Raw genomic sequence first — 22,813 nt, forward strand, 5'->3', positions numbered from 1 at the left:
GATGTACACTGAAGATGTGAGAGGCCATTCAGAACAATGTAACATTTTTTTTTTCCCTCAAATTCTGTAAAAGTCATACTGCAGCCTATACCATAAGTCGATCACTCTTGAAATTCTCAGGTATGGTTACCAATAACCCCACTACCCATAAACCCAAATTTGGGTACTGCACCAAAAGGTGGCGCTATTGTAAAAAATCATGAATTAGGCTTATTTTTCCGCACCAGATTGACCTGGACTCAAAATTCTTTCAGAATATTAATCTGTAGAATCAGATGCATTCAGAAAACCCATGGTCTTATGACTTTAAAATTGTTATTTTTCCCACAATTTCATATCAAAGCAAAACATGATAAAAAGATTCACAGGCTACAAAATTAATCAAAAATTCACCAAAATCGCCACATAAAATCTTTAGAACAAGCCTCATAAAAATCATCAAACGGAATTTGTTTTATTTAGTTCCATTTGAGAAATATTGGCCAATAAAGTTGGAGCAGTTAGCCCATTTTTCTTATGACCATTTTGTTATTGTATAAAAAAACATACAACTATTATTAGATGGATACCAATACCTCCCACTACCCATAAACCCAAATTGTGGTACTGCACCCAAAGGTGACGCTATTTAAAAAAAATATGAACTAGCCTTATTTCTCCTTACTAGATTGGCCTGGACTCAAAATTCTTTCATCATAATAATCTCTAAAATCAGATGCATCTTTTTCACCCTGGTCTTCTGCTCTAAAAATGTTTTCCCACAATTTCATAGAAAAGCCAAACGTCCACAGTCTCAACCCATTTTGTCTATCTGACCATTTTGTTATTGTATAACGACCATACGGCTATCATTAGGTGGATACCATTAACAGTGCAAAATCAGAAAACGATCAGAAAAGAACACTTGGAATAGCCCGAGAGGAACACTTAGAACCACCCTATTGGACCACTTAGAACAGTTAGGACAGCCCTATAGGAACACTTAGAACAGCCCTATAACAACAGTTAGAACAGAATTGTGTACTACTCTGTTATATCTACTAAACCATTGTTGGACCATACCTACCATACCCTGCTGCCAGTTTAGAGTATTAATAATAATAATAATAATAATAATAATAATAATAATAATAATAATAATAATAATAATAATAATTCATTATATTTATATAGTGCTTTTCAATGACCCAAAGTCGCTTACAGTGAAGGGGGAGACCTAACTCACCACCACCAGTGTGTAGCACCCACTTGGGTGATGCACGGCAGCCAATCGGCGCCAAAAAGCCGAGGGAGGGAACTAATGAGCCAGCCAATTGTACAGGAGGATTATTAGGGGGGCCAGATTGAAGGGCCGGACACCGGGGAAACTCCTACTCTTTGCGAAAAGTGTCCTGGGATCTTTTATGCGCACAGTGAGTCAGGACCTCTGTTGTACGTCTCCTCCGAAGGACGGCACCTTTCGCAGCATAGTGTCTCTGTCACTGCACTGGGGCATCGGGATTGATGAGGGAAGGGGCCATAGGGAAGAGTTCCACCTATTGGCCACCACCCGACACCACTTACAGCACCTGGTATTCGTAGGCGGCCTCCCATCCAAGTACTAACCAGCCCCGACCCTGCTTAGCTTCCAAGATCAGACGAGATCGGGCGTGTTCAGAGTGGTATGGCCGCTAATTACTATTGCTATAATAAAAGACGTACTATCTCATCATGTCCAATATAGCTATGACGATAACGTCTTTGAAAATATGTTTCCTATATTTGTTGAAACTTTGTTATCGATGAATGTGGTATTAGTCTACTTTCAGGTCGCTCACATATGTCCTTATCTTCATTTGTTTTCTCTTGGGAGACATGTTAAGTGCTGTAACAGTTATTAAAGAGATACATATCAAGTTACTAACCCTAAGGACATTTCGATCGTTTCTTGACGTTTGTAAGGACGTGTCCCGATGAACTCAGACCCTTCTATATCTCAACGTTACTTCTTCGATGATCTGGATTCAATTATCAGACCCTCTTGGACTCATTGACTCTGTGGCTTCCTGCTGGATATTCTGTGTCTGTTTGTTGTGCCGCTGACTCCGCCTCTCACCTGTCCATCCTTCCTCTGACTCTGCCGCTCACCTGTCAATCCTACCTCTGACTCCGCCTCTCATCTTTCTTCAGCATACTGCCTCTGACTCCGCCTCTCATCTTTCTTCAGCATACTGCCGCTGACTCCGCCTCTCACCTGTCCATCCTTCCTCTGACTCTGCCGCTCACCTGTCAATCCTACCTCTGACTCCGCCTCTCATCTTTCTTCAGCATACTGCCTCTGACTCCGCCTGTCACTAGTCCATTCTGCCTCTGACTCCGCCTCTCAACATCCTGCCTTTGTTTTGTTTTCCCGCTTTTCTTCCCTGCTCACCTGTTCCTAATTGTGTTGTTACTACCCAGACTATTTGTACCCTGTGTTGTTAGTGCCACCTTGTCAGATTGTTTAATACCTGTCACTTGCTCGGCTAGTCACTTCTTTCTGCCCTGTTTCTGCCTGCCTGCTTGTCCGCCTCATTCCAGGTTTACCTATGGTTTGACCTTTTGCCTGCTCCTGGACTACTCTCCTGAAAGGTGACCTGGCTTTGGTTTGGTTTTGGCCTTGTGCCTTTTTTTTTTTGATTTCCTGCTGAGAAGCAGGAGTTCATTTTTGTTAATGTTTGTGCTGACGCCTTGCTCTGCTTCAAATAAATATTTTGGAACTTTATTCTGCTTTTGGGTTCAGATTTCGCCTACACCTAGCTGATCGCTGACCGCGTAAATGCGTAAGTTACATGTCAAAAGCATGATCCTTAATATTTGAGCAATGAATCTATTAATATACCAGTTAAGCATTCTTAACATTCCCACCACATAACCCTTTTTTTCTAAAAAAATATGTACTGCGATGGCTCCCAAGCGGTCAGCGGATCAAATAAAAGTGAAGTATGAAAACATCATACAAACTGGTAAGCTTTTCCCACTATCGTATTGGCCTACATAGGCTATATTTCGTCAGTCCAGCATTTAAATTGTCATAACATATTTGTCACTACTGCATACTCCTACTGCAATACCACTGCACTCCCTTTTTTTTTTAAGCCAATCGTAAAAAGTCAGACAGTCGGCAGACTGGATCTGGCCCTCAAATTGTCTTGACCCCAGTTTAGGAGCTGGCAATAGACATAAATTCAGGGTGCCCTGGCATGGCGGGGGCACCTGGAGGTACCTCCTCAGAGAGTCAGGGGCCATGTGAGGGTACCCCACTGGTTGAATGTAGGTTTTGCTGTTTTTCTTGTATTTTAGATTTTGTTTGTCTTCGAAGTAACACATGCAAACCGTGTGCGTGCCACAGTGCAAATGTTCCAAATGTTTTTTTTTTTGGTAACTAGGTAGAAAACTTAAAAGTGACAATTCATCAACTTTACAGATCAAGATGGATTAGTGCTTGTAATAGAGCCGCCGGCTACGATCGAACATTCTCCAGTGGATGTAAGTCCGTTAGGACTATTTTATACTTTCTGCTGTAAGCGCATCTCGGCATACTCAGCCAATATTGCTCTTTGTATGATAGGAGGCCGATGAAAATCTTGGTCCGGATGTGGATGGGTCATCTGAAAGGACTGAGATGTGCTCAGCATCTCCAACATTATAGAGAAAACTACCATTTGCAAAAAATGGAGGGCTACGCAAGTGGTCTGGAGTGAACTGAGGCCAGGTCCTCGAATGGTAGTGTTGGCTATGTAAGGCTGGAGAAGGCTATTTAAATATATTAAAATATCACTCCAGCAAAATGTCATCCGGATATGCCAAGATGTCGAGCCGTGGTCTTATTAATCGCTCCCGGTGGATTGCACGAATAATTTGCGCTCCGATATCAACAGGCCTCTCATCAAAAGGGCATGCCCTTGTGAACACATGAAATCTGTGGTGAACGCGGGTTTAAATACCCAAAACCGGGTTATGTTCCAAACTTAACCTGCGCAAAACCTGCTCCGACCAGGTTTGATTCAGAGCATATGTTTCTATAGTAACTAACTATCCGTGTTCATTTTGGAACGGAAAACCTAGGGTTACCGCAAACCGTTAACTTATCCGGCTTTGTGGAATAAAGACAACTGCTCTACCTCCTAAACTAGGCCAACCCTACAATCAATGATGGTCAATGATGGTCATATTGTTTATTGAATCTATCTGTAAACAGTTTTCTGGTGTCTGGTGTGTAAACAGTCTGGTGTTAGTCAAATTGTCAAGGAGTTGTTATACTCAAAGACTTGGCAGACAATCAAAGATAGTATCATGTTCAGCATGGTGGGTTTCCCTCTGTACCAAGTTTGGTAGTTCTAAAACAGCTAGTGGAATGAGTGGAATGTATGCTTTGCTGTGTTGCCATGGCAACAGAATATGTAATTTCTGAGTAGCCGTGTCCAACTTCATTGTGGTTGCCAAGTTTCACATCTCTAGCATAAACCAGCTCATGGGGAATGAACTGAACGAATGAATAAATATATAAATAAATTGGTACAAACACAGGGGTTCCTAATGAGGAAAAACATTTTAATATATATAATTATAGAGGTTTACATATATTTCTATAGGAGTGCATGTTGTCATTCTAAATCTTTACATTTTCTAAAAGAAAAGATGGTTTGTATTTGAAGTTATAGTTGTTTTATAGTGTCACCAAAACAACAATAGTTAAGTACCATCCCTTTGAGATCATTCTGAATAGTATGAATATCCAATACGATTGGTTTTAATGAGATTTTGACCCCTTTTTGATGTAGTTCTAGATCTGATATATCTACTCTCTGAACATGCCTATGTCATGTTAACAATTGGTTAAATATCTATCTAATCCAGGATTGAGGCCTCGCATGTGAATGTAACTTTATATTAGTTGTTCTGGCGAATCAAATTAAATTAATAATACATCTAATTCATAATAAGCATTCATTTGAAATAACAGCAGAATGTATTACAGACCTTGGATTAGATATATAATCAAATGCTACAACCAGCTACAAAGTATACCAAATGATGGTCACATCTTTTGAGGAGCCCAACATGATGACATTAATTCATTGATATTTCATATATCCGTGGCGGAGTGTATTGATTTCAGGCCTTGTTAGATTTAGGATGCCACTTCATTTTCAAACTGGCACTTTGGCAGATTGGTCGACCGGTCGAGGTCCACAGTCAAAGTTTAGTAGTTAGTTATACAAACAGCGCTGTCCCAATAAAGGCAAGGAGTTCTAAGTCAGAAAGTTACATTGAAGCCATTAGTCTCAGAAATAAAGAATGGCTTCAAGAAGGATTATCATTATTATGAAGACAACTATTCTCCTTCGATTTACTCACTCACGGCATTGTCATGCACGTCCTTTATGGTTGTCTTTGTTCACTAATATATATAAACATTGATGTAAAAAAAATATTTTGGGGAATTGCTGTGGCAAATTAAACATATTACCATTTTGTAATGTTCTGCACTTGGTTTTCAACTAGTACTCTGGCTAACGGTACCACAATAGAATATAAGCTAAACATGACGAGAGGATTGGAAGTACAAAGAAAGAAGATACCTTATTTTTTTAGATCGTACAAAGAAATGTATAGAATATGAAGGGATGTATGCTGGGCCAAGTCATTTAAATTCAAGTGTCTGTCAGGAGGAGGGAGAGGTTTATACGTCATAGTCGAGGCTGCATTTGGTTCAAGTTCAAGCCGCTGTGCAAATCAGCCAGGTATGAAATCCTCAGGCAGAGCAGGACCTCAGGTTCAGAAGGGAGGAAAGTCCTGACTGGAATCTTTCACTTCTGGTCGAAGATATAGTAAAAATCATAATTCTAAAAGTGTTTTGTACATTAAGTATAAACTCAACAATCAAAAAGCGTTATGCCTGAAGAGTACTCAGGATAAGGCGATTTTACAAAACATATCACATAGCTCTGAATAGGGATTAAAACAACCTTGATATTCACCATCCTTATTATAATTCAGTGGGTATTACATGCTGTGAACCAGTGTTCACTAAGCATTTCACACGTTTAAATTGCCAAGCAATGGCCGTAAAATAAATTACAGGGAAAGTACGTTTCAACTGAATACCTTTTATCTACTGATGATTTAGTGCAGTGCTGCCTCACATACATTGAAAGTTCATTTGATGGTTTTTGGTCACAAGAACAAATTAAAATTTCACACCAAAAAATGTAGCCTTAAATTTAGCCTTATTCTAGAGGGTTGGGTTTGAGATGAAATTAGAGAAGCACTGGCGAGACTTTTGACCTCCGGATATAAAGACCTCACCCCCCTTCGATGTACATCGGCTATTTGCAGTAACTTAAATGAGCCGGGGCCTCATCTCTGGTTGCCAGTGCAGAAGGCGGCGGCGAGATCAGAGGTCGGTGGTGAGGACGGGCGTGACCCCGTGGATGAGCAGCGTGGGCCCCAGATCGAGGGTGAGCAAGTCCAGCTGGCGCAGGTAGGTGGTGTAGCGGCGCGTGTCGGCCGGGGGGCGGGGCAAGTACAGGAAACGCACGGTAGGAGACAGGCAGGGCTGGTCCAGGATCAGCCTGTTGACGGCCAGCAGGTAGTCGTCACTGAGGCGCGCCCCGTTACTGGGGAAGCCGTTGACGTACTCTTCCTCCTCCTCTTCCACCTCCGACTCTTCCTCGTTATCCGCCTCCTGCTCTGGTTGGTCCTGGGCGGGGTCAAGGGGCCTCTTCTCTGCCCGGCTCTGCCGCTGCCAGTGCAGCGCCACCTGGCTGTCCCAGGGCACCGTGTACACCGTGGCCTTGATGCGCAGCTCCTTCAGCAGCTGGCCCAGCTTCTCCTTGGTGCCCCGCAGGCTGCGCCCTTCCTCCACGCACAGGAAGAGGCGGAGCCGTGCCCGGCGCCAGGCGCGCACCATGTTGAGGATGCAGGCAAGTTGCAGCAGGAAGAGGGAGCAGGTGTCCACGTAGCTGCTGCTGTCGGGCCGCAGCAGGTTGACGGGCCAAACGTCCACATACACCCCCGCGCCTTTCTCTGCGGGCGACAGGGCGCGCGTCCGCTGAAAGTCGTGAAAGTACCGCGCCAGCGCCACGTTCTTCAGCATCTTGATGGCATCCGCGATCACCGCCACGTACTCCTGCGGGTCCATGCTCTTTCCAGTTGCTGCGTCTCCCCGTAGAGAGGGGAAGTGGAAGGGCTTCTGCTGCTGCTGGTCTTCGGGGTCCCGGGGGCCAGAGGAGGAGAGCACCAGGCCCAGCAGCTTGTCCTCCGGGGGGTTGTTGTCATAGAAACCAAGAACCAGGGTGTTGGGACGCATCCCACCTACCAAGGCAAGAAGGCATATATATATATATATATATATATATATATATATATATATATATATATATATATATATATATATATATATATATATATATATGTGTGTGTGTGTGTGTGTGTGTGTGTGTGTGTGTGTGTATATATATATATATATATATATATATATATATATATATATATATATATATATATGTGTGTGTGTGTGTATATATGTATATATGTGTGTATATATATATGTATGTGTATATATATATATATACATACATACACACACACATACATACGTATGTATGTGTGTATATATATATATATGTATGTATGTAAAATATATACAACTATAATAAATAATAAAAAAATTAGCACTTAGGTATTACCCCCTCCACACTAAAGTGAAACGCTCTTGTGTCAAAGGTTCGTGTTCCACTGCTCTGAAACAGTGATGTTTTGCTCAGCAGCAGGCAACGACCCAGTACTGACCCAGCCCGGAGATGAAGAGCAGGTGCTGCACCCCGTGGCGCACCGAGGTGGCCAGCGTCAGGTTGACAAAGGCCTTGATGTTGAGGTGGTCCACCAGGGAGAGCCAGGAGTCGTACTGGGACTGCAGGGGGTCGGACGGCAGGGTGTCTGCACCGGAGAAGAGAGACCCGCGGTGAGGCAAGGGGGGGCAACAAAGACAGGGAGGAGGGACCAAGAGGGGAGGAAGACGAGAAAGGGAGATGGAGAATGAGAAACATAAGAGATGTGGGAGCAGCAATTGAGATTAGTGTGAAAGATGTGGAGGGAGGGGAGGTTTAAGAAAGAGCGAGAGAGAGAGTGAGAGAGAGAGCGAGAGTGGTGTAGAGTTAGAAGGGTGAGTGCGAGATAGGGAAGGGAGATGGTTGGGAAGAGATAAAGGAAGGAGGCAGGCCATCAATCATCACTAAACAAAACAAAGAAACAACGCACATAAAGAAACAAAACAACGTTAACAACAATATGCAAGATTTTAGTCCTCGCTGGACGTCCAAAACCTGGAAAACAATTCATGCCATAGCTCTGCAGCATGGGGGTCTTGTAAGTTGTATTTTGGAAATGAACAAACAAATGCAATATAGATATAGGACCTGCTGAATCAAAATAAAACGGCCACTGGGGAAGACATACACAGACACACTCACACACACATAAAACATACACTTTATTTCTTTATCCCTCGGTGTAGAGGCAGTAATTGTATCTTTCTGTATCTCGCTGATTTAATGCAATGCTGAACAAGAATATCACGTGTTTTTAACCCCCATATTCAAGCCTGAGAAACCCGATGATGAACTGAAGGGCAGTTTGCTAAAAGTAGTCTTTTACTAGATTGATGTGAATATATCCAGGCAGAGGATGTATTTTTGTGACCCTCACCGAATAATAATAAATAAATGAATCGGCACACCTTGTCCCTCGACTTTTGTGGTTATTCAATTGTGAATTGTGGCTTTTAATTGGTAAGCAGAATGAGGACCCTAAACCCTCGGGTTCACACAGGGACAAACTCCGGCATGCTGGACACTTTACCACTGGGAAATTCCAACAGTCTTAGAGAGACGCTCACTGGAAGCAGTGCTCAAAGGACAACCTGCAGGTTGGCATCCTCTTCTAACTATTGGAGGGGAAATGATGTCATTGCGGTTAATGATAGAAACAAAGTAAGTGTTAACTTAAGTGCTAAATTGAGCAAGATTGACACGGCCAGCCAGCATCTCGTTTGCTTGCCTCACAGGCAAACAAGATGATTTGTAGATATTGTTCAATCTAGAGGGTTTATATTGTGCAGATATGCTTATAGAGATGGATTGATCAGTATTTTCATAAAAACAACTTTAAACAAACCTTTGAAAATGAGAACCAAACCCATGACCCCTTTAAGAAATGCTTTACGATTTATTGTTGCCTTGCTTGAATCACATCGGCAGGTTACCAGATCAGCCATTAAGACGTTATGCATTCAATAGCATGTGCCTAAAGGTACAATAGGCCCATTTTCTGTCCATCCTGCAATGTAGACCTAGTCATCTAATGCAGACCACTGTTCCAGGCGGTGTTGGGACCCCTGCTCCACAACTCACTCAGCTCCCCCAGCTGCACGTGTCCCAGGACGTAGAGGCCGCTCTTCTTGATGTCATTGATGAAGGATATCAGGCCCACGGCGGTGCGGGGGTTGGACACCATCAGCAGCACCTGGGGACGCCAGAACTTGACGTGGTCCTTACGAACGTCCAGCATCAGCAGGTACTTCCTCACCTGGGGTGGGGGACACAAGCAGGGCAGTGAGAGAGGTTCCTCACATGGGACGGGGGACACGAGCAGTGAGACAAGAGGACGGGCTGGGTGGCTGATGGGGGGTTCAGAGGATATGGAAGTGAGATTTGCTGGGTGTTCCTCTTTACCCCATGCCTCTCGTTGCTTTTCTTTCACTCCCTGGTTGAGGTGTATGATAGTGTGTGTGTGTGTGTGTGTGTGTGTGTGTGTGTGTGTGTGAGCTGAAGAAAATCACATAACTAATCAAAACGGCATTAGGATATGAGACAGCTGCAGTGGGCCGGGGAATAGAGACTTATGGTAGTGGGACTGAGTGTGTGTTAATGTGTGTGTGTGTGTTAATGTGTGTGTGTGTGTGTGTGTGTGTGTGTGTGTGTGTGTGTGTGTGTGTGTGTGTGTGTGTGTGTGTGTGTTGGCGTGCGACTATTGCATTTAAGTTTTCATTATGCGTTAAGGTTCCTGCCTGTGATTGTGTGTGCGAGTGAGTGCGCTCAATGCATGGTTGTGGGGCTCCATTACAATGCAGGGATTGCTGCCTGATCCAGTGCTGATGAGCAGCCGCAGAGGACAGCATTAGGGAGACGTTACCGCGCGGAACGCAGCCGCACATCAACACCTAGCAGCCAGCGGCGGGGATTACACCGTTTACACTTTGATCGTCAAGTGATGTCGCTCATGTTAATGAGGACATTAGCACGGCTACAGCACAGTGTGTGTGTGCTTTTAAAGTATGTGTGCATTTTCAGTGTGTGCTTTGTGTGTGTTTAAAGTGAGTATGTGTTTTTTTTATGTGTATGTTTTAAGTTAGGTTCTGTCTGTGAGTGTGACTGTGTGTGTGTGTGTGTGTGTGTCTGTGTTTTTTTAATTGAGTTTGTGTCTGTATGTGTGTGTGTGTGTGTGTGTGTGTGTTATAAGTTAGGTTCTGTCTGTGAGTGTGACTGTGTGTGTGTTTTTTTCAGTGAGATGGGGTGTGTGTGTATGTGTGTGTTTTTAAGTGAGTTTGTGTGTGTGGGGAATGTTTAATGACATCGGTACCAGGGTGGATTAAGTCACATTTGTAAAATCGTTACCATTATGCAGTCGGAAAAGAGAAGACAAACTAAAGGAGAGAAAGAGCTGAGGGAGAGAAGGTCTCTCTGACACGTTGCGTCTCCCAGTTGTCCACTCTATCTCCCCCCATCCATCCATCAGCCTATCTCTTTGTCCGACTCATCATTCATCACCTCCTTTATTTGAGGCCTCTCTCTGACTCTCCTCCATTCACTCCCTACTGCTTGTCTTCCAACATCTTCCCTCTTCCTTTTCTCCCTCCCTCCATGGGTCTTCATCTGCCTCTCTATCCCAATAGTTTGACTTAACAGTCTTTCTATGGGTGTTTTGCTGTGTGTCCGTCTGTCTGTGTCAGTGTGTCTGTGTGTATGTGTGATATAAGAATTTTATTTCATCCCATACATGAGAAAAACTTGTTACAGCAGCCAATGGCATATTAAAAAGATGCAATAATAAAATAAAGAAAGTTCTAGTATATCCAGCATACATATAAAAACATCACACAGAAATTACAATGCCATGCCATGGGGCCTAGATGTACATGCCTAAGGGTTACTCAACAGTTGAGGCTAAAAGGTCCTTCAATACAGAATTAATACTTCCTTTGACATGTACAGTGGAATGTGCACATTATTTACATTTAAGTATTAGTTGAAGTGATTAGTGACAGCACGTTATGTTTCATAACAGTTGTGTTATAGAGACTCTTTAACACAACTGTTATAATAAGACTTATGGCAGATGGAATAAAAGACCTGCAGAAGCGTTCCTTCTTCAATGCTGGGTGTAATAGTCTCTTACTAAAGGAACTGCTTTGCACTGCCACTGTCCCATGGACATGATGGATGCCAATTTGTCCAACATCCTCGTCTCCCCTACCACCTCAACAGGCTCCAGTGTACAGCCCAGGACAGAGCCAGCCCTTCCCACCAGCTTATTGAGCCTCTTCCTGTCCCTCTCAGAAAACCCATAACCCCAAAAGACTACTGCATAAAAAATTACAGATGCAAAAACTGTGTCATAAAATGTCCAACAATGGCTGTGTCATCAGTTTCCTGTCATTAGTCCCCGTGTCAGAGCCCCCAAGTTGGCGAGCAACCATGTTGGTCCAGGCAGGGATGGACCCGTTACCAGGGATACCTCCACGGCACACCAGTCAGAAGCTGGCAGCCACGACACCAATCAACGTAGAGCACTGCACATCATGTGTGTGTCTTCAACTGTTGCTTGATTTGATCTAACTCACCACTCATTATTTGGTATCTCTATATATGTACACACACACACACACACACACACGTATGTCCTTCCAGGCTGAAACTCAATGTACAAACATGCATCACGCACGCTGACAGGTTGACTGTTCAAAACGGTGTGTTCTGACTGGATCACATTCCCTCCAGGTGGGGGGGTCTGAGAGGAGGAGGAGCAGGAGGAGGACGGGCAGCAGGAGGAGGAGGAGCAGAAGGAGGAGCAGGAGGAGGAGAGGAGGAAGAGGAGCAGGAGGAGGGGCAGGATGAGGAGGAGGAGGAAAGGACGAGGAGCAGGAGGAGGAGGAGGAGGAGAGGAAGAGGAGCAGGAGCAGGAGGAGAGGAAGAGGAGCAGGAGGAGGAGGAGGAGAGGATGAGGAGCAGGAGGAGAAGGAGCAGCAGGAGGGGCAGAGGGAGAAGGAGATGAGGAGGAGGAGGAGTAAGAGGTCCAATAAGTTAAGTGGCTGTAATAATGCTCCGCCATCCTGTCACTGCTGGCACCACCTCTCTCTATACCTTTATTCACACACACACACACACACACACACACACACACACACACACAGCTCACGTCACACCTAGCCTAGCCCTGCCTACAGACTTGGCGCCGATCCCCCATAGCAATGGATCCAGTTGGCACGGCAACTTGCTCGTCACCTTGAAGACGAGCGGGCTCGAGGATAGAGGACACAGGGGAGGGGATGATGTAAAGCCATTCCCCCCTTCTTCCACTTCATCACTACAGGTGAAGTGCTTGGCTGAGGGAGGGGATGCACACATCCATGCGCTTTATTTGCGTGTGCGTGTGTTAGTGTATGAGTGGGTATGTGTGTGTGTGTGTTTGCGTGTGCGTGTGTTTGCTTGTGCGTGTGTGTGTGCACATGTCTGTGTGTCTGTGTGTGTGCCTGCACGTGCCTGCAGGGTGGCATATGTGCATTTGTGTAAATGCGACAGCTTTCATGCGTCAGTGCTACGCTTTAATGTTTTTATTCATCGTGTGTGTGTGCGCGCGTGCGTGCGTGCGTGCGTGCGTGTCTGTGCACCACCTCCCATTGAGCAGAGTATAAGGACTGCTTTAGTTTAGGGTCCTTCCCACTGTGATTGAGCAGAGTGGGTCTTTCCTTTACCTCAGAACTGGGGGCTGAAGCAATGCACAGATGACGCCTCACTTTTGGTGATGAGGATTATTTAACAACATTAAATTGGAATGCTAATAATTCCCTATAATCAATTCTTAATCAAGTACCCTTAATCAGTGATCTAAATTTGTCAAACAATACATCCCCCTGCCTGATGCACGCTCGATGTGGTTTATTAACCAGTGTAAAAAACTTCCTCAAGTCTCATGTGTGCTTTTTCCCCCATGGTGGGTTTAGTCTTATGGAGAAAAATCGTATTGAAATCAAAAGTAGCCAGATGGACTGAATGGTATGAAGCAACACATGCAATGTGTTGAAGGTGGTGGTGTAGACGGTGTAAGTTGTGTAGGTGTTTTTGCTCAAAGTGTTAAAGGTTGTGTCTGTGGCATTGGTGTTGAAGTTGGTGTAGGTTGTGGTATAAGTTGTGTAGGTGTTGAAGATGGTGGTGTCCTAGGGGGTAGAGGTGTTGTAAGTGGTGTAGGCGTTGAAGATGGTGGTGTCCTTGGGGGTATTGTTGGTGTAAGTGGTGTTGGTGTTAAAGATTGTCCTGTCGTGGGGTATAGGTTGTGTAAGTGGTGTAGGTGTTGAAGATGGTGGTGTCGGTGGAGGTATAGGTTTAGGTTTTGAAGGTGTGGATGGTGATCAAGATGGTGAAGGTGGTGTAGGTGAAGTAGATGGTGGAGTCTGGAATATGAGTGCGTGGCTGATGTAGCCCCAGCTGGAGGTGGAGTTGTACCTGGTGGAAGATGAGTGCCTGGCTGATGTAGCCCCAGCTGGAGGAGGAGTTGTACCTGGTGGAAGATGAGTGCCTGGCTGATGTAGCCCCAGCTGGAGGTGGGGCTAAGGTAGTGGATGAGCAGCAGCAGCAGCAGCATGAAGGCGATGCTGGCCGAGGCGTAGATGGCGTTGATGAGGAACATCATGATGGCACAGCCCATGATGCCCAGCACGCAGGTGTGCCACGTGAAGTAGCGGAAGGTGGGCCTGAGGACAGTTCGGGGGGGGAGGGGGGTCAGACCCAAGCTCTAGTAATTGGTGAATGGACTGCATTATACAGCGCTTTTCTAACCAGTGGCCTCTCAAAGCGCTTTAGAATATTGCTTGACATTCACCCATGCTAACCTTCCGGTTACCAGTCAACCCACTCTACCTCCTCAGCCACATGCCGCCCCGTTGTGGTCTCTAGTCTAGCCTACTTCTTAGTGCACCTTCCTGTAAGCTTGATGTTATTGGTTTGCTGAAGTTACCATTTATGGTTTATGTTTCACAAGCAGTGTCAGGATAATCAGATACAAGTTTCAGACTTTATTTTGTTACGTTGTTTTGTTTCAAAGGAAAATTAAACAATACCATATAAAGAAATACACATGCATCGACAGCACCATAATGAGGTGGAACAGGGATGTAAATAAAATAGTGTACAGTATAATTGCATTCATTGTAAGCTGTTGACTTAATTAACATGGAAATTTCATTTGGGACAGATTGGAAAAAGTTATTGAACTGCCAATTCTAAATGCTTACCTGGATTTTAATATTTGTATTACCTAAATCAGGCTAAATACGTTTAATAATAATTAAAAAAGTTATAAATAAAACATTCTAGATGGCCACTGATTGCGAATCCAACCATTACCTTCTGATGAGCCGGTTTCACACAAATTAAACCATGTCTACGCTTGTTAACATAAAGACCAACTTGAATATTCAACTGTACCTTGACGAGAACAGACACAAAACACACATACACAAGAAAACCACACCAAGCACTCTCTCCCCACAGGGCTTGAAGGCTGAGCAGCAGACACATCAGAGAGGTCAGTGACATGTTGGGGAGTGCAATTATACAGATAATGAGCCATACCTGTGCAAGAGTGACTGCACACACCACTACCTGTCAAAAAATGGTGTGTGTACGTAAAAGTGTTTGTGTGTGTGTGTGTGTGTGTGTGTGTGTGTGTGTGTGTGTGTGTGTGTGTGTGTGTGTGTGTGTGTGTGTGTGTGTGTGTGTGTGTGTGATGTAGATCATGGCACAACCTAAGTGTCCCCCCCCCCAACCAGTCTGAAATGTCCCAGGTTGGTGTCTCTACAGTAGTCGAATGTAGAACCGCCCTTAAACTAGGATGTAGGACCATCCACATGCTAGAACGTAGAACCGCTCACACACTAGGACGTAGAACCGCCCACACACTAGAACATAGAACCGCTCACACACTAGGATGTAGAACTGCCCACACACTTGGATGTAGAACCACCCACACACTAGGAAGTACAACCGCCCAAAAACTAGGACGTGGGACCGACCACACACTAGGACGTAGAACTGCCCACACACTTTGACGTAGAAACGCCCACACACTAGGAAGTACAACCGCCCAAAAACTAGGACGTGGGACCGACCACACACTAGGACGTAGAACTGCCCACACACTTTGACGTAGAAACGCCCACACACTAGGAAGCAGAGCAGCCCACAAACCAGGAAGTCGAACTGCCCCCACACTAGGACTTAGGACGTGGAACCGCCCACACACTAGAAGGTCGACACATCAAGACCGCTGTTTGCCTCAAGGACTGATCCATGACGAGGACTTAAGTAGGAGGCCTATCAAGAGATGTTTTGTGCTTTCGCTCAGTTTGATCAATCATTTAGGTCATGGATTGAGTCGATCAACTGAATCATTGTACAGCTAGACATCAACATATGCACAACAATATTGTGCTGTGGACCATGTCTCCTTCTCCATCAGATTCAATTATCTTAAACAATTACCAAATGACTGTTTACTGTTAGTCTAAAAGCTACTCATTGCAAGCAATAGATCAAATAATACTAATAGGAGATGAAGTTTGTTCAGAAGAAAAAGTTTCTCCCTTCTCTTGCGCCTTCTTCCATCGCCCAACGCACAAACTCAAACTCCCTCCCTGCCTCCCTCTCCCTGCGCGGCTGTCGCCATGCAGGGACTAATTAGGATAAAAGCCCACCCTTCCCTCCTACACTCCCCCCTCCTCTTCTGTCCCTAAGTGCTCCCCTCCCCCTCCCCTCCTTGTTCTCTTTGTACAATCACCTTAAAGCGGCCAGTCCCCCCACCGGTGATGTCATTAAGCTGACACAGCAGAAGTACTGAGGAGGGGGAGGATAGATAGTAGACCAGGCCCCCAGCCAAAAGAAGCATTACAATCGGGACTTTGGGCACCAACACAGACAGGCGGTACGACTCGGCTACACCGTGGCCACGGCTGCTGGGTCACGTCCCCGTCAGGAGATTGTACGAGATGTCAGTCCTTCGTATTATTTCCTTTTTACAGTATATTGTGGGTGTCTGTGGTGACACTGGTGGAGCCGCTGTGTGTCTGAGTGCATCAGCCAGGCAGTGATCAACGGGAGCTGGACATATGTCACCTGACAAACGCCAAGAAAACCAACTGCACCTCTGCTAAGATTGGTTTGTTACACTTTTATTACATTTATTTTTTTGTATTTTATCACATTTTTTGTTTAAATACACGTCTAACTGCATGGATGGAGAAACCCATGGAGACACACACACACACACACACACACACACACATACACACACACAGTCCTATCTACACCATAAAACTAAACAACAAATGCAGAAAACATGTTTTCCTTCTGTGAACTACAGCAAAAGCAGGACAACTTTCAGGTGAAAGAAGGACTGAAGAGGACAGTGTGTTGTCCAGTGGTGTCCCTCTCGAGGGCAAGAGAGGACATATCCCAGTGGTCCACATGGACCTGATTAGAGCTATAGGGCTCAGTCCTACAACATGGAAAACTTAAAGCTTATCAGCTTTTAAATCGCAAAAATGTAAAATCATCTTTTGGGTCCAATTTAAAATGTTTGGATTTATTTTACTTCTCTCAATTGGGCTCTTGTCTAGAATTGAAAGTTACCAGAAATAATAAGATGTAATAGGAATGCCAGTCTACAGAATAAGACATTTATATATCACGCTATATGGATACATAACAAGATGTTATAGTCTTCAGAGTAAGATGTATACTATGTCTAGAAACTGACCGATACTGGATTTACTCAGATATAAGATAACAATTTATATGCGGATATATAGAATATAGATATATCGCCAGTTATTTGATATGTATCGTGGTATCCGGGGTGTGGAGCAGCTCTTTGGAATTGGCAGCTCACCCTGCAGCATGCTTCAGGCCACAGAAACATTGCAGTAAAACCATGAGCTAAAGGAACCAATTAACTATGGAGGGGAGCTACTAACCTTCCCAGAGAACATGAAGTAAACTGTTAGTGTCTTTACGTGGATGTGCTCGATTAAAGCATTCAGAGGTTCAGCCACGTAGTAAAGGATTTATAGAGAGGTAACTACATTTATAAATTGTTTTCATATCGGCGCATATCAACAAACAAAATACACGCCACAACGATGTATCTTTGATAAAATGGGCCATCCGATATATTGGTCCGGCTCTTATTATGTTATCATAATATATTATATTCAAATATTATGCTATAACCAAATATAACAAGAGGTTATACATACTACTGCTTTGTACAAGCACAGGACTCTTTTTTTCTTTATGTTTTGTTTCATTTCACCCATTCATTGCTAGGATTACATCCACGAGTACAGCATGCAGCAATGTTTCATTTAGTACACAAACATCCGCTGAGCGAGGACCACAATTTGTGTCCTGAATCCTTCCCCATGACCCTGTGATGTGTGTGTGTGTGTGTGTGTGTGTGTGTGTGTGTGTGTGTGTGTGTGTGTGTGTGTGTTTCTAAGCCATTGGTCAGTTGCTGCAGCGGTGGTTGGTCCCACAGTGCCCCTTAAGGGACAATTTTGGCAACTGGAGCAGTCAGTGCTAAAGCTGGAGCAAATAGCAACCTCCTGAAACAATACGCAGACACAAACACACACACAACTCTCTCCCTCCCCTCCCCTCCCCCCCCCCCCCCCCCCCCCATGCACACACACACACACACACACACACACACACACACACACACACACACACACACACACACACACACACACACACACACACAGTCCTACCAACACCATCAAATGAAACATAAAAGGCATGTCACCAAAACTACACACACATGCACATCACACACACACCCCTACACACACACACACACACAAACACACACACAAACAAATTTAACAACCAGACATCTTTTCAGCTACATCATAATTTTGACTATCAGCCGCCTCCCCCCCGCCCTTCCCAAACACACAGAAAAGAGAAACTCACTGATGTGCCAAATTCAGGGGAAAGGGAAATATTTCTGCTAAATTAGTTATGCTAATTACAGAGCAGCTCTCATGGGGGGAGGCGCCGCTAAATAGCTTTCAATTCCTCTTGGTTGGAAAGAGACGTGGGGGACAGCGGGGGGGGGGGGGGTTCGGCAGGGAGGAGAAAAAACAAACAAGCGCGCGCCACTAAGAATTGCCCGCCGACGGAGTGACAACTGGCTAATGGAATTAGCAGCCCCCGAATGGGGGGGGGGTGGGGGGCGGTTAAGGGGCTTTGACGGGGAGGGCAGGGAGGGGGTTCACAAAGCAGCCAAACAGGCAGTCCTTATCAGCTCAGTGCCCCAGCTGTGAGTGAGTGAGTGAGTTGGTTGCTTTGGTTGGAGGGGCGGTGAGGGGGGGGCATTAGAAAGTTTGAGCACAAACTTTGCGGCCTATTTCCTCCGCTGACGGTCAAGGGCTAATAGCGGCGGGAGGAGACTGAAACACTAAAGTACAATGAGAAACACAGCACCAAAAACCCAAAGCTCTGGAGCAGTGTTTTAAATGTTATTCTACCACATATTTGGCTTAGTTCTAAATCTGAATTAAACCAGTAAACAAACCACTCCATCATAAGGGCCATTTTCTGCTTTTTTGTAATTCTTTCTACCTATTTCATAACTTGACAGCACCAATTCCATTGACATGTATCAAGGGAATTGGCTCTGTATACGCTCTGTCTGGCTGTGTTTTCTGAGGGTGCGACGCGGTGTGAGATGTAAGGTTAGATTGAGATAAGCCAGGCAGGCGGTGAGTTACAGAACCACACCTTGCTGCACTCCACAGCTATTAAAAAGGGGAAGCAAAAGCCAAATTTACTAAGACTTTTTTGATGAAGCCTTGTGGATCCACAACTATTCCTCGGCTACTTCAGTTTTGCAGTTTGCATCAGTATTTCTTTTTTTATATATATATATTTGATGACATGCTATGTATTGGATTACATCTATTAGCGATTACCAGGAGGTACAATCTGATATTCAACGGCTGTAGCGAGAGAATCCATAACAGGGGCCACGTAATCTGTCCACGCTGTCAAGCCTCTTCTTTTTTACGACTCTAAAGGCAATACAGTGGTGTTATTTAAATAGTCTTCCCATCCCCACATCGCAGCCCTGAGAAAGATTCAATTTCATGACCCGTCTTGTAGGGAAAGGTAGACGTATTCAATAGAAGCATTTTGCTTCTCCTAATCTTCTGCATCTTGTAGGTCATTAAAACAACAAGAAGCAAAAAAAACACAAGCAATTGCATGCAGTTGAACACATTGACAAGAGACTTGTACAAGGAAAGGTTTTTCAAATCTCAAAAAAGCGCCAATCAACATAACCAAAGTCAAGCCTTCAGCACGCTTTCCATGGTCAGCCCCCATTTAGTTTCCTGCCTCCAAGTCACCACCAACATACATATCTCCCCCCATCACACAGCTGCCAATAATACCATGAGATTCATCTCATCTCACTGTGCATCATTAAACAAACAGCCTTCACATAGCAGTGGGCATTGTCACAGATCTAGCCAGAACCCAATTGCAGACGGAGACGAACAAGGTAAGCTTAACAATAATAATTGATTGAAACCAGGCAGGGTTTTGAGATGGCAGTAGGCTGGTGTTAGGGCTTGGGGAATAGTTAGTGACTCCAGGTGGTGGCTGGGCAGGGTAAATCCTGTGTGAGTGCTGGCTGGCTGCGTGGTGGACAGGCAGGCTGGTCATCCAGAAGACAGGGAGTACAGGTATATTGTTACAGGCAGGCAGGCAACTAACAAACTAACTGGCAGGCAGCCGATGGACGCTTGGACCCTAGACAACACACGTACGGCGATGCAGCGGTGGCTGGCTGTTGGCAAGATATCCAACACTTCTCTTCGGGACCTCAACTCTCCCAATTAACAAATTACTGCAGCTAGCGGCCTCAGTAACGACAGTCCAACAGACAACCGACCGTGTTGGCAAGTATTTTAGGTGGCGCAGGAGAAGGAGTATGAGGAATCAACCGACTGGTGGAGATGGGTTTCAAGCGGGACAAATGGAAAAATGGGTGGATTGGGATGTTTCAAATGGACAACTTTCGGGTTGATGACTTTAGCCACGCAAACGGCCCAATGAATCTACGTGACAGTTTCCAAGTTCTTGGTTAGCCCTCTCAGCTTGGCCGTTTGTTAGGGTAATACTCTGAAGAGACACTGGGGATAACATCAATGGCGAAGCAGAAGTCTTTTCAGATGGCTTGGGGACCCCAATCTGAAACAATGTCCGCAGACGTGGAAAACCTCCCACACCAACAGATCTTGGGTATTCTTGGCAGAGGGCAGTTTGGAAATCGGTAAACTACTGTATACGTCCTGTATACAGTCCTCCATCAGAGACAGTCAACTCAGAGACAAAGGCTGGACCCAAATAAGACCAGAACAGGCAAAAGGTGCAGCAGACCGGGCTGATTGGAGGTCTTATTAGACAGGCCTAGCAGTGTCAAGTTCTCTCCCTTTTTTCTGCATTCTCCACTTGAAAGAGATAGGTGCATCTACTCAGAGTTCCTATTGTGTTTCACTCAATAAACAAACTGATTTCACTTTATCTTCTTTTATTGAATTCTCAATTGATGGTAAGTTGTAAGTTATTGAGTTGTTAGCCAGGTGAAAAACCTTTGAATCATAAAACCAGAAAAAGGTTGTTTTACAATGTTGAATTAAATGCAAACAGAAAAATAAACATTGTTTTAAATGATTGCCTTTTTCCCTTAAATTAATCAAAGTGCAAAATAAATTCTCCCACTGTTAATCCTTCTTAATGTTTTTGATTTTTTAACCTTATTACAGTTCTAAATATAAATATATATAATATTTACTTCTTATTTAAATAATAACATCCCACCATAATTCTTTTAAATATGAGCTCACTAGACAATCATGTACCATAACTCAATCATTTAACTTAAACAAACATCATATTCTTCAATGAAACTCCATGCATCGACCAAGCTGGCATTTATATTGTAAGCATTACCGACCGGCCCCGTGGCTAACGGTAGGCAGCGGGCTAGCGCTTACACAAACATTCAATTCAATTGTCCACAGTCTTCGTTTATGAGCTCGGTTTCTTACCGGCTGCTTCTCTGGTGTTTGTAGATGCCTTGGTTGCACGGGATTACCATGTTTTGGATAGGACGAGCACTACACTTCTTTTAAGCTGCCGTCCAAGTTACTTCCGTGTTTTGGTGTTGTGTCCTGCCCTTTTTATAGTCCATGCGCAGCATGGACTGGACAATGGTTCCTTCCGGTTTGTGGGTTTATTTTAGTAATTCCTTTAGTTTGACTTGACAAGCAGAGAACAAAGAATTGGTATCCTCCTTCAAGGACGGCCACCAAAACTTTATACGGAGGCAACCAGAGTCTAGTTGAGCAGGTGGCCAGGCTGAAGAGTGAGTTTTGATGAGTGGGCCCGTTGAAGCACACAAGATCTGACCATATGGAGAACAAAAGCGACCCACAGGTCGGTTCCCTGGGTCGGGTTGAGCCTGCTGGGTGGCCCTCACCTCGATAACAATACTCCAATTAACCGCCGGAACTACACACGTAGCTGGAACAATGGGCTGGCTCTCCTTCCCCTACTGGCGGGAAAGAGCATCGGGTTTGGCTTTCCTGGTGCCGGGCTGTGGGTCATGGTGAAAGAGAAAGGACCAAAAAGAGACAGGTAAGTCGTTCCGCTGAGGTTCCGCTGCCAGGTTCTTAAGATCTGTCCGGGGCAAGGAGGGCTGCTCAGGTCTCTCCCGCCAAGGACGCCATTCCTCCTGCTTCAGTGCCAAGGGCTGACTAGGTCCGGGCCAATCCAGGACCGCCTATACCTTGGCTGGGCCAATCTTTACCAGTCCCTTGGTGACGATGTAACCAAGGAAAAAGACTGGACATCTCCCTAAGGACATCATTAACTAGGTTTTGGAAGACGGTGGAGCATTAGGGACCCTGGCATCACTGAATACTCAAAGTGACCTAGGGGTGTGGTGTACGCTACACCACACCCCTAGGTCACCCCTACTTGCCAGTTTGGCCGGTGATGCATGAGGCAATCATGTCAGTCAAAGCCGCTCTACTGTTCTCGCTCCCTGGGCAGTACTGACTTCATTTCCCATGAACACTGGCGTGATGCTACGTGATGACGCATAAGACGCCCATTGGCTGCGCGCAGGCAGTGCAACCAACCAGCACGAGAAACCATGGAAACAGAAAACACAAAGAAGAAGGAGAAGAAAAATAATTAATGAACGGAGCAGAAACTATCTAAAGAAGGGAGGGAGCTAGCTAAAGTTAATTAAAAGGTAGCCTAAACTTAAACTAAATGTGGCGGTGGTTGGTCGGACAGACGTCTGGGGGCGAGAAGAGGAAGGAGGCAGGGGATGAGATTGGGAATATAAACAACAATGCGTGCGAAACGAAAAAAAGAAAGTT

General features: G+C 44.8%; 1 protein-coding gene across 1 annotated transcript in view; it reads right to left on the minus strand.

Annotated features, from left to right (window-relative positions):
• Positions 1-4,598: 4,598 nt before the first annotated feature.
• LOC307073070 (solute carrier family 12 member 9) overlaps positions 4,599-22,813 on the minus strand; it is a 70,938-nt gene continuing 52,723 nt past the window's right edge. The window contains exons 10-13 of the mRNA XM_079732761.1: positions 13,858-14,050; positions 9,435-9,609; positions 7,816-7,962; positions 4,599-7,338 (exon numbers count right to left, since the gene is read on the minus strand). Coding sequence (XP_079588887.1) covers positions 6,419-7,338; positions 7,816-7,962; positions 9,435-9,609; positions 13,858-14,050 — 1,435 coding nt within the window. The 3' untranslated portion in view covers positions 4,599-6,418. The remainder of the gene's footprint in view (positions 7,339-7,815; positions 7,963-9,434; positions 9,610-13,857; positions 14,051-22,813) is intronic.

Source organism: Pollachius pollachius (genome assembly GCF_949987615.1).
Source record: "Pollachius pollachius genome assembly, chromosome: 3".
NCBI lineage: Eukaryota > Metazoa > Chordata > Actinopteri > Gadiformes > Gadidae > Pollachius > Pollachius pollachius.